Source organism: Anarrhichthys ocellatus, unplaced genomic scaffold (genome assembly GCF_004355925.1).
Source record: "Anarrhichthys ocellatus isolate YVR2014 unplaced genomic scaffold, GSC_Weel_1.0 scaffold5, whole genome shotgun sequence".
Taxonomy (NCBI): domain Eukaryota; kingdom Metazoa; phylum Chordata; class Actinopteri; order Perciformes; family Anarhichadidae; genus Anarrhichthys; species Anarrhichthys ocellatus.
The window spans coordinates 5,686,851-5,698,764 of record NW_022280035.1 but is presented as its reverse complement, the minus strand read 5'-3'; the positions used below and the strand labels follow the sequence as shown (position 1 = coordinate 5,698,764).

The 11,914-nt window shown below is 39.4% G+C and overlaps 2 protein-coding genes across 2 annotated transcripts; both read right to left on the bottom strand.

Annotated features, from left to right (window-relative positions):
• Positions 1 to 605: 605 nt before the first annotated feature.
• Positions 606 to 2,007, bottom strand: tcf15 (transcription factor 15). Its single transcript, XM_031844739.1, has 2 exons — positions 1,284 to 2,007; positions 606 to 800 (listed from the first exon to the last, which is right to left on the bottom strand). Exons 1-2 carry the CDS (start codon positions 1,758 to 1,760, stop codon positions 738 to 740), a joined length of 540 nt encoding a protein of 179 aa, XP_031700599.1. The 5' UTR covers positions 1,761 to 2,007; the 3' UTR covers positions 606 to 737.
• A 3,297-nt stretch (positions 2,008 to 5,304) lies between these two features.
• Positions 5,305 to 10,379, bottom strand: srxn1 (sulfiredoxin 1 homolog (S. cerevisiae)). Its single transcript, XM_031844742.1, has 2 exons — positions 10,089 to 10,379; positions 5,305 to 9,302 (listed from the first exon to the last, which is right to left on the bottom strand). Exons 1-2 carry the CDS (start codon positions 10,338 to 10,340, stop codon positions 9,117 to 9,119), a joined length of 438 nt encoding a protein of 145 aa, XP_031700602.1. The 5' UTR covers positions 10,341 to 10,379; the 3' UTR covers positions 5,305 to 9,116.
• Positions 10,380 to 11,914: the final 1,535 nt, after the last annotated feature.

Below are 11,914 nucleotides of genomic sequence, written 5' to 3'. Positions count from 1 at the left end.
CAGAAACCTTGAACCTTTGCTGAGGCTCTGCGGGCTTCACACAACGACGTCTTGGCAACATTACTGGAAACGGAAACAAGTGTGTGTGAGAGAGAGACATCTTTCCATAAAAAAACATGTATAAAACACATTTTATACAACTAAGTTGATTCCTAAGATAACAGATATTTTCAAATGGAGCATTGAACATGGGACATTAAAGTTGTCAATTTTGTAATTTATATAATTTCTAATCTGCAGTTGAGCTTCTTGTTATATAACAAGAGAACCATGCTCAGATCGTTGCTCACAGAAGTGAACATTTGTTTTTGTTTTCTTTTGTCAATTTCATCAACAGTGTTCCAGTCAATACCACAATCTGAAATACAGTATGTTTTGAAATGATTAACTTTCATGACTTCTTAAGTGTGTTTGCTCGATGTCAGACAAACCTGGGAATCAGGAAAAGAACTGCTTTTATTTTTGATAAAATATATTTTATTTAAAACTTTCGGGGGGGGGGGGGGGTTAAAAAAAGTCCATAAGTTTCCAACAAATGCACTGCATCTTTGAGAGGCTTATGATTAAATTTCTCAGTCAAGTATAAATAGTCTCTTCTTGGGTTCCATCATTTGATCCAGCATGTAAGTGTGTGTGTGCGTGTGTGTGTGTGTGTGCGCTATGTAACACCAGCTTCGACTCTTCCCTGAGAAAGTCTTTGAGGATTTTCAGGTTGCTAATAGTTCCCTGGTCTTCAGTCAGCGCCTCATTCGCAGCGGACCCATCCTTCGCATTTTTAAACAGTCTTTGGCATCCTTTATCTGAAAAAAATAAAAATTCAACAACATTTAATTTAAATGCCCCAGAAATTAATGTATTTAATGAAAATAATTACATAATTTTGACAGGATATTTTCTACAAATCAACAACTATTTGTCAGCTTCACTGTTTGATGTCACATTTATTTCAAAATGCAAGAGGAAGCTACTAAATGAGTTGTACATCACATTTTGTTTTACTCACACAGTAGTCAAAAATAAGAAAAAGAGAACATATGTCTGACTGTGTGATGAATTTCAGCGAGCGCCAAACATGTGCCGTGCGTAGAGTGCGTTTTACGCAAACCATAATGGAGTTATACAAAAGTGCTCATGATTGAAAGAGAAACAGATGCTGCATGACACGAAATATTCTCAAAAAGCACGATCAAACCAAAAGAGACCTGTCTGTGTTCACTTCATTATTTATTTTTGCATTTAAAATAAATTGGATTTGAAGCCGCGAGAGTAAAACAGGCATTTACCCCTTTTCTCTGGTTGCTCAAGCAGAAGGTGCAGATGGTCCGCGGCTTCAGCGCCCCGCTCTCTCCTTGCGCATGAACCGCGCCGAGGCACGGCTGTCCATCAGCGCCGCCGTCTCCGAGAAGAAGCTCGTTGGCCAGATGGGAAATGTAGCTGGACGCAAGTCGAAGCGTTTCAATCTTGGAGAGCTTTCTATCCACTGGCTCGGTGGGTATGAGAGTCCGAAGAGCTGTGAACGCGGTGTTGACACTCTGGGTCCTGCCTCTCTCCCGAGCGTTAGCTGCGCTCCTCTGTTTCACGACCACCGGGGGCTCGCCATCCAGTTCGCGCGAAATCCGTCTTCGTTTTTCGCTGGAGTCGCAGTAACTTTGCTCCGAGCTGCCGTCGCTTTCGCTGCGGTTTTCATCATCCTCGGACGTGATGGTCAAGTCTGAATAGATCAAGTGTGTCGCCACAGGCCGCAGCATGGCAAAAGTCATCTTTAAAAGTTACGAGTCCCGGTCCTGCTCCTCTGTAAGATCAGACCGAGAACAAACGCAGGGACCAATCCGGCATCTCAGTATGCAGGCTGCATGTAACCACCTGCGAAAAAAAAGGACGTTTTTAATAAAGCTGACCGACTTTCCACAAGTCAGTTAGGACTGGTCTATTTCAGGGATGGACGATAAGTACCTGGTCAACTGGGCTCTTATAGCTGGGTGGGAGGAGCTGCGAGCAGCACAGTGTTACAGTAACCTCTCAAGTGAAAACACTCACAAATAATAACTCAGCGTAAATAGGCCAAATTCTTATGAATCACAAATGCAGAATAAGTGTTGAATCGTACAGTGATACATTAAAAGAAAAAGTGATTCAGATGTAAACACACAATAGCAGAAATATTAAAGAAACATTAGCACTGTGGGATTTTTAAAGGGCTCATGCAGAACACCCACATTAAGCGTGAGTGTACTGCATATTATATCATTATTATCATGCACTGATATGTGAGTAGAATCTTAGTGTTGCTGGTGAAGGTGGATAAAATGTCTAACTTTATGTAATATAATGCTGAATAGTTTAGTCCACATAAACGCATCTGATCAAATGTTTTGCATGTAAATTTGTTATCAGCAAAGTAACTCATAACTATAGCTTTCAAACATAAGTATTGGAACAGAAAATAAGATGAATTTTCAAAGAAATGTACTTCAGTGCAAATACCACAAAATTGTACGTGCAGTATATGAGTAAATGTACTGCGTAAGTAAGTCAGTTAAACTTGCAAAATTCAAATGTTAATGCGATGGAGTCTTTAAATGGCATTTAGGGACTAAAGTTTGCTTTCCAGTTAATTTCCAGTTTATTATATTGTGATAGCCTGACATGTTTATGGTGCGGCCACCCACTGACACTTATTTCTTTTGGCTGGTAAACCACAAGAGCGAAACAAACTCAATATCTTCACACAGCTTGCTTACATATAATTGTGCAGGTGTTTGGAGAACTGTATGTAAATTCTGTGCCAATGGAAATTGTCAAGTCAAATGTAAGTAGTTCTTGAATTTGAATATCTTTTTCATGAAGCCTGGCTTAAATATTCGACCATGTATCACTATAGCACAGCAACAAGCAGGCTTACATTAGATGGAGTAAATAATCCTACTCTTAAGTCCCCATATTAAAAGGTCTACACTCTTAGACAGCAGGAGAAAGTTGAGTGTGAGTAAATAAACAGATGATCCTGGAATGGCAAGCTTGCTGCCCGGAGTTTAAAAAAACAAAACAGTGGCAAATGGACAATTATGTCCCGACAGTCTCCTCCAGCCACAAACAACCACGTGAGCCTCAACTGCATCAATAGTAAGACATCATACACCAAAACTGTCTGCTGGAGGAGTTCTGAGGTCCTACAAAGGACGCGAACCAACCAACCACAAGAATCTGCAGTGGCAAAGGCTGTGTGAAAATTTCAATTGGCAAAAACAAGGTTGTCTCTCGATGTGACTTCATACACAAACTGATTTAAATTAGTTGTGATATTTGATATGATGCAGTAATAACACATTAAAGGTCAAATCCCCTCAACTATCAGCAAAAAAATTTATGCTGCAAGTCTCAGACACTCGCTGCTGCTGCTGCTGCTGCTGCTGCTGCGAGTTTTATTACATTTAGAGTACATTGAGGGTGTGTCTTTGTGGAGCGTGTGAACCAGTTTGTGAGAGTGTGTTGACTTGGAACTAAAGACAGAAGTTGAAGCGTTCTTAGAAGAACTCTCCTATTTCATGGAGCTGTGAAACGCTCTTTTGCTGGTCAGGAAGAAGTAGATTAATTTACCCGTGCTGATGAAGCGACAGCATGTTGGGTTTGCCACCCACTGAGTCCTGTGTTGTCGTGCTTCACAGAGCTCCGACAACAGCAGCTCTGTCTGAGGAAGGTTTTCTATCGCTGCACTGCATGTTTTGCCATTTTATAGACGTCAACGTCCATTTGCCTGTCCATCAGTTTAGAAGATGGATTTTCATGAAATTTGGTACAGACATTCATGTTCCCCAGAGGATGAGTCCTCATGACTTTCGTGATGCCTTGTCTTTCCCTCTAGCGCCACCATGAGGTTGACATGTTTGGCTTTTAGTGAAATATCTCTATAACATTTATAGTCATTGCATTTGGTTCAAATATTCATGTTCCCCAGAGGATGAATCCTACTGACTTTGGTGATACGCTGAGTTTTTTGTGAAATGTCTCGACAACTATTGGATAAATTGCCATTGAATTTTTCACACACGCTCCTGTCTTTTTTTTGAATTAATATTAATAATGTTGGGGATCCGTTGACTTGCTAGTGCCACCATCAGGTCAAAGTTTATATTTGTCCAATATGACTTGCAAAACAAATGACATTTCCATCAGCCTCACTGTACTTTGGGTCTATCAGTGGTAGAAGAAGTACTCAGATTCTTTACTTCAGTAAATGTAGAAATATACTCTCTTAGAGTACTCCATTTACAAGGTTACATGGTTATTTTATTGTCATTGTACAACAGGGTTGCACAACGAAATGCAGATTGTAGTCCCATTTTGCTATATAAGAAAAACACAAAACCTTTACTATAAATGGGTGGAGGATAAGTTAAGGAGTCTCACAGCCAGAGGAAAGAAGCTGTTTTAAAGTCTGGTGGTACGACAGATGATACTTGAAAAATAAAAGTTATCATTATGCAGAATGTCTTCTTTGAAAGTGTTATATTAGAACAATATAGATTAGTAGTATAATACTGTCATATCATATAAGCGTATCATTTGTTTTTAATGAAAAGAACTAGTGTCAAATAAATGTAAAAAATGTAATATCCCTCTGAAACATAATGAAGTAGAAGTACAAGGTAACATAAAATGGAAATACTCAAGTAAAGTACAAGTATGTCAAAATTGTACTTAAGTACAGTACTTGAATAAATATACGTAATTATATTCCACTACTAGTGTTCAATTTGCGAATGCAAACGTTGAATAAAAAGACAAATGATGGCATAATGATAAGTTCTGTCTCACACAGGTGAGGCCGAGGTACAGCAGTAGCTATAGTTTCCTGAGCACATTAAACATTTGCATTTAAGTGCACAGCCCTTCAGAGTGAGCCTGTTTAATTCTGCAGGGCAGCACTCACTCATATTATTCAGCACGGCTGAGGGGCGGTGGACGAGTCACTGGTTTCCTCTGCTGCTGGCACATTTGCTTACATGTCTTATCCAAGAGAGCTGGTTAATGTCGTCCCTGACATTCGTTTAAGAAAACAAGAGATATTCTTGATGTTTCTTGCTGTCAAACAAACCCCGTTAAAAGACAAGAAAAACTACAAATTGATCCTATAACAAGTACTGCCTGTGTAGCCAAAGTCAGATATACTTTATTCCTCTGAGTTCCATTGTTGTACAAAAAATATTAAAAACATACCAGTGAGCCACAATGTTGCACTGTGTGACATACAAATAACGTCGATAACGTTTGCTAGAAACTACAGTACCCAGCTGTTTTAGGGAATGATTGAAAAGATAAAATCAGGACCATTTTTTTATGCGTCTAACTCACCGTTGGTTATGGTCTTTTGATGGGATTTGGGAGGTCTGTCTCCCCTGTTTCTCAGTGTATGTAATGTTTAGGTAAGGTTTAGGTGTTGCAGACAAATAGTTATGGTGAAGGTGAACGTTTTATTGAGGTAAAGCCAAGGAATATCATAAATTAAATAAAACAACGGCCTATCACATATTTCCCTCGTCCTTGTTCAGCATAGCATTCGTAGAGGGGATCTGTAACATCATGATTCAGGCACTGTTTAATAATCAGGCTTAATCTCCTAGCGACAGCTGCAAGTAGACACACATGTCAACATGTCGGTGAATCACCCACCTGCCTGACCGAGCAGTTTGTCTCGCTGTTGTGTTGTTGCATGTGGACTCAGATGTGTGATGTCACGGCACAGACTTTGGGCTCAGCTGAAGTCAATCGAGTGCTGACTGAAGAGGACAAAGCTGACGTGAGGTCCATGATAATATGTTTGGCCACAGACGATGCCTTCTAATGAGTCAACCAGCCCTTTTAGTCTTGGAAGGGCAAGTTTGATGCATGTGTGGAAATACAACCTACTGCTATTATACCTCATGTACACTTTTGTAAATCATTTTTCATGTAAAAAAAGGAAAACATTTCATGGTCCCTGCCATGTTTTGTTTTATTTTTTTTCAAATTGTTTCAAATGGTTTTGACGTTTGGACAAAACGCATTGTGAAGGTGTCTGGGTAATTGTGACAGCATTTCTCACTACACAAATGGAACAATCAAGAAGATAATCAACAGATTAGTGGTGATCCGATACAAAATAGTTTAAAATAAGCTCCACTCCAATTATAGAATAGTATAACAGTCACGGGGGACATTTTTCTGCATTAAGAACTCTTACTTTTAATAACGTAAGTACATTTTCCTGAATACACTTATATACTTTTCAATGCAGGACTTGTATTGGAGTATTTTTAGTGTTTTGTTAGTACTTTTACATCTGTAAAGGATCTGAATGCTTCGTCCACTGCACAGAGCACATAGTGGTGAGGTCAGAGGGTGGATACGGCATTGCAAATCTGGCACAAATTACACGCCGGCAGCCACCGGTAGTCTGAGGGAATTCCGGATAGGAAGCTGTGAGAAGTCACCATTGCCTCAAACACCTAAGCTCTTTCAAGAGGATTTGGTTGTAATGCCCCCCCAAGTGGAACAAATGGGTGAGCTGGCTAACCAGAGATCATTTTTTAGCTGTAATTTAAATGTAGACGGACTCTACAGGAGAGAGAGCCAGAACAAAATGATTACGATCTTGTAAGGTACTTTTATTCTGCCACTTTATCGCCTCAGCAGTGATTAGAAGACAGACGGGAAAAGCTCTTTCTATTACATTCTTTTAAAACTATTATAAATCCCAAGAGAAATCTGCCATAAAAAAAAAGAAAAAAAAAAAAAAAAAGAATGAAAAGGCAGGCTTGTAAAATTTTAAAGAGATTGTAAACAACGGGCTGATTTGTGCCCTTTATTTCACACTGCTTATAGTAAAAACAAACAGACCATTTTTCAGCAATTCACTAAACTACTGCAGGTAGTTTAGTGAGTTCTTGTAGAGGAGTAAGTGATCCTCTCTGCATCACCAAACACAATCAATCAACATATAACACCTTGTCCACAGGATGCACAAGCTAAGTTGCTGCTTGCAGCCCCACAGCCTCCAGAGGGCCAAAGAAAATACCAAGAACAAAGTAAAAACATGTTTGAAGTATACTGTCAGAATCACTCCAAAATGTTGCATTCAAGAAAAAAAACCAAAAAAACTTTCTTCTTGGTAACAAAAATGTAAAATATAAATTCAGTTATTTGGTGATGTTGCAGCAGATAAACTATACTGAGCAGAACAAATCAAACTGCTTAAAGCATCAAAGAGGCGTCTCCAAACACAAAGCAGTCATAATTTGTTCAGTCATCATTGAGTAAAACAGCCAAAAAAAAAAAAAGAAGCTATATGAGAATTGACACGGCCACAATCCATTTATGAAAATGGCCACAAACACTTCCTCTTCTTAGCCCCCTAAACCCCCTTGATCTGGTTAAATCCTCAAAGATAAAGCGTACAGAACCACCCATGAAAAACCGCTCCCAGAAGCAACAGGTGCAATGTATTTTTTCATACCGGTGTTGCGTGTCAAAATGCCTTTGAGGATATGGTTACTTCCAGACAGTGAGCGAGCCACAGGAAGTCCTCTCACACGCGACGATTCAGAAGAGACATTTAGAGTCCTGCAGGGTCGGTCGGTAAAAGCTGCCCTCGGGTCTCCCTTCCATTTCCTCGGTGGCCACAAAGGGAGGCCATTAAGCGGCTCTGGGCTCGCATTGTGAAGGCGTTGATGTCGGAAAGGCCTCGTCTCTGCGCACTGCCTTGTGATGTATGGTTTACTTTCATAATTATGCAAACCTACAGTTCCTTCCTCCAAGACAGAGGGGCTCAGGAACTGACTTGATTCAATAAGCAGGTCGAGTCTCAAGGTCGGTAACAACAACAAACGTGCGTCAAGATTACTCAATCATCATTGTTGCATGTTTTAGGAAGCCACATGATGGCTGTGCATGCTATTTACTGTAAGTGGAATGCATTTATACTCTTAAAGTATCACTATAGTACGAAGAGTAAGCTATGAATCAGTACTTTTTACAAAAATATATGAAATGATTTTGTCTGATGGCACTTCAAAGAAGTGAGAAATGGTTTTGGTTCAGGAAGGTTGAAGGAAATAGAGACGACGAGTGAGAAAGACTGATGACAGGAAGGAGCAAACTCAGCGACAACATCTTGCGTTTTGACATAAGTAACACCTGACTCCTTCTGCAAACCATCTGCTCTATAGGCGCCTCTCTGTTACCTTATTGAGCCATCTGAACGTCACAATCAAAGTTGACTGTGCGTAACATTTCATAAAGTTTGGCTTCTTAGTTGCAACATTTGGTCATAGTTAGTTAGTAGTTTTAGTACATAAAAAAAAGAGGGGTTTTTTGATATCATTTTAGACTAAACAACTTAACTTTATGACAACATTTAAAATATTTTCCCAGAACTCAATAGAAGAAGCTCAAAAGGTTCACTTGAAGGAAAGCCACTGGTGGATTAATTACATATTTTATCACAGAACACATTTTGAGATGTCACAGCAGGAAAAGCACAGGTGTAGATAATAAAATGAATGACAGCTGAACACCCTTAATCTGCTTCGGTTTTGAGGTCCTAGTGCTGTGCATGCTGGCTCACTGTCAGGCTGCCATGGCTTACCGGGACACTTGAATAAAACAAAAAACATTTTTATTGTTATAAGTAAGTATAAGTTTTCCTACTATGATAAGTCAAAAAGTGAAAAAAAGACTAAAAACTTGGCACCGTTCTTGCTGTGTAGTGTCACTTAGCTATATCCTCTTATTAATGAAAATTCTGTATTTGCTGTACAAAAATAAACAGCAAGATGGCGCTGCAATGTACAATAAAGTACCCACAGGGAATTCACCATTTGAATTGCTTTTACAAGGATAAAGCTATTAAATTACAGGTAATCCACTTGGTAAAAATGTATAATTTATAAAAGCACAAATTTAATTCAAATTACATTTCAGGGGTTTGAAATGACAAATGTCATGTGTTTAACTAAAGAGTTACATTTCCCCCTGCTGGTAAATGCTTTGTTCTGCAGTCCCCCAAGTGAAAGAAGAGTCAAAACTGTGTTGGTGTGTGTGAACCACCCGAGCAAAGCCTCAGTGTCACCTTTTCAGCGTCACCGCAGGTCAGGCGTCGAAGCCCCCAAGTAAGTGCTGAGGCCTGAGATGTTCGATTTGATGAGCTTGGCCGGGATGGTCGACATGTTCAGCCTCTGATACGCAGCGAACCTGTGACAGCCTCCAAAAGAGTAGTAGTAGTTTCCCCCCTCTCGGCCTTGAAGGAAAGACAAACCGATGATTAACTCATACAGGCAGTGTAAGTATTAAAAAAAAAAAAAAAGTATTGATACAACGGTCATATGTACTGAGATGATGAAGATGGAAACTACAGTATGAGTGAGTAGCTAAACGTTACTACCAAACATGCTCCTGTAGGAATATTGTAGCAGCAGTGGAGGTAGTACTCAGACTTTAGAGATACACCACAATACATACATTTCACTCAAGTACAAATACAGAATTAGTATGAGCGAATTCTACTTTTAGCATCAAAAGTAAAAGTATTCATTATGCAGAATGGACCCTTTCAGGGTCTGAGTTGATTACTGGATTACTATCAAAGTGTTCTTGCTAGTAGAGGTGGAGCAAATTTGAAGTACTTTAAATAATATTGGGTAGTTGACTAAAATCCAGGGCCATAGCCAAGATTTTAGAAAGAGCTAACTCTAACCTACTAAAACAATACAAAATACATAGCCTATTTAATTTAATATTTAAACATATTTTGTGTAAATGTTATCTCCTCACATCTTGGTCTGCTGCTGTGTGGAAAATACTGCACATCATAATTCAGTCATCAACTAATTTGAATTAATTAATAAGTTAAATGTTATGCAAACTCTTTTTTTATGTCGATATAAAACCTCTACATTCCCACAAGTACTACAGTGGTGATATAATTTGAATTAAGGAGATAATTAAAAAAAGCACAAATATGAACATAAACCTAAAGTGGAGTTTACTTTGAGGAGCTAAGTCCCAGTAGTGTTGTAGGCCAAAACACTTCACTGCACTGCCTTAAAACTCACAGGTGCAAAATAAAACATTATTACCTTTATTGTGTTCATGATACTCTGAACTTTCAGCTCATCCAGCACCGGAGGGATCGGTCTGATGATGACGTGCATCGGGACGTTATGAACCTCCTCCACGCTGTCCGAGTGAATCGACCTGTTGTTGTTCTTCGTGTCACACTGAGTGGACGTTACCGACATGTTTACACGGGATGAAACCGACACATTCACACGTGCTGTTTTAGTGACGTGCCACAAGCGATACATTTACCTCCTGACAGCAGAGCGCGTGAGCGTTTCCCTCACTTCCTGGATGCCAGGTTCGATAACGTAGCGCATGCGTAGTAGCTTGAAGGGAAGGTTTTTCATTGGTTCTCCGCGCTGTCAATCACAAATGTAAATTGTAACGCCCGTCAGCTCTAGCTTTAGCTCAGTAACGGCCACGTGGGGGCAGGAGAAACAAGCTGTGAACTCAACCTCCTTTGAAGTTGATAACATGGTGAGCTTAGCCAACTGTTGTATCTTCTTATTTACAGTCTATGTTATTTACACACCCAGCAGTCACGGAGCAACATTATAATGCATTCGGAGTCATGTTTCTGTTTACCAGGTGAATGTAAGTCCAATATTTCTCTCTTTTTAGCTCTGTTTTTGGTCTCTACACTCTCGAAAGCTCCACTCTGTTCACCAGCTAGCTTTAAGTTAGCTGCAAACTGTGTCTGTCTGCTGTTTGGTTCTGAGCAGGTAACATAGTGCACAGTGAGTTTTTAGGGATATTTCTCACAAAACAGCTGCCTGATATAGCTGAACGACAACGACAGTTGTGGGTTGAAAAACTAACGCCAAACAAGGACCTGAAACTCACTATAAAGCTCCAGGGAGCTGCTAATTTAGATATTAATTATCTAAAGCTCCATCACTAGGAACGACCCCCTTTCATGTTGTTTTCACATTTTCATTTAGTATTAAAATATCAATTATAGCCGCTTTAAATATCCTTTCCTCTATTTCTTTTATATTCCCACAGGGACAGAGGTCAACTCCGACTGTAGAATGAACCTCTGTGTGTTATTTATCTCCTGTAGTCAGTGATGCAAAGTCACGAGTACATTAAGTTAAAAGACTTAAGTCTAAGGCTGCCTGTTGTTGATATTAGCGTAACTCTACTCCCTCATGGTTTGGGATCCCACAGGCCCCACCGCTGTTTGTGTCAAAACGATAAGAGTAATTGCAAAATGAATGATTTCTTCCTTTTAAATATGCGTTTTTCCTTTTCTTCTGACCATATCAAAATCCAACGTGTAGAGGTAAAGATGTGGTAACTTTTCTCTTTGTCACAAACTGGGCGTGCACATTTGCATGAATGAATACTGTATATTCCCCTTTTATGATTGTCAAAAAGTCTTTCACAGACAAAGAAATTAGAAATCTCACAAAGAAACTACAATGTCAGAAGTCAACACCAATCCCGGATATAAATCACGTGAAAATCCTATATTTTACAGCTGTAGAGTCTAAGACCTTAAACAGAAGTAATGGGCCGTTTTCTGCAGCAGACTTCTGAAACATGTCATCAAAATCATGTAAATGAGCAATAAAATGAGAACAAGTCATGAAGCCGACAAAACAATGTCAACTGGGTTTTTATTAAACTGTTAAACAGAACATTAAGGTCTGCTTCTTGGCACGTAAACAGTCCTGTACTGGCGGTAGCCGTTGTGGTACTTCATGGCATGTACATGTAGCAGGACAAACTTTACCCCTTTTTTGTAAGATAACTTATTCATATAATAGCCAAACTGTTTCTCATTAAAAATTCACTGCAGCAATTAGTCACGCAG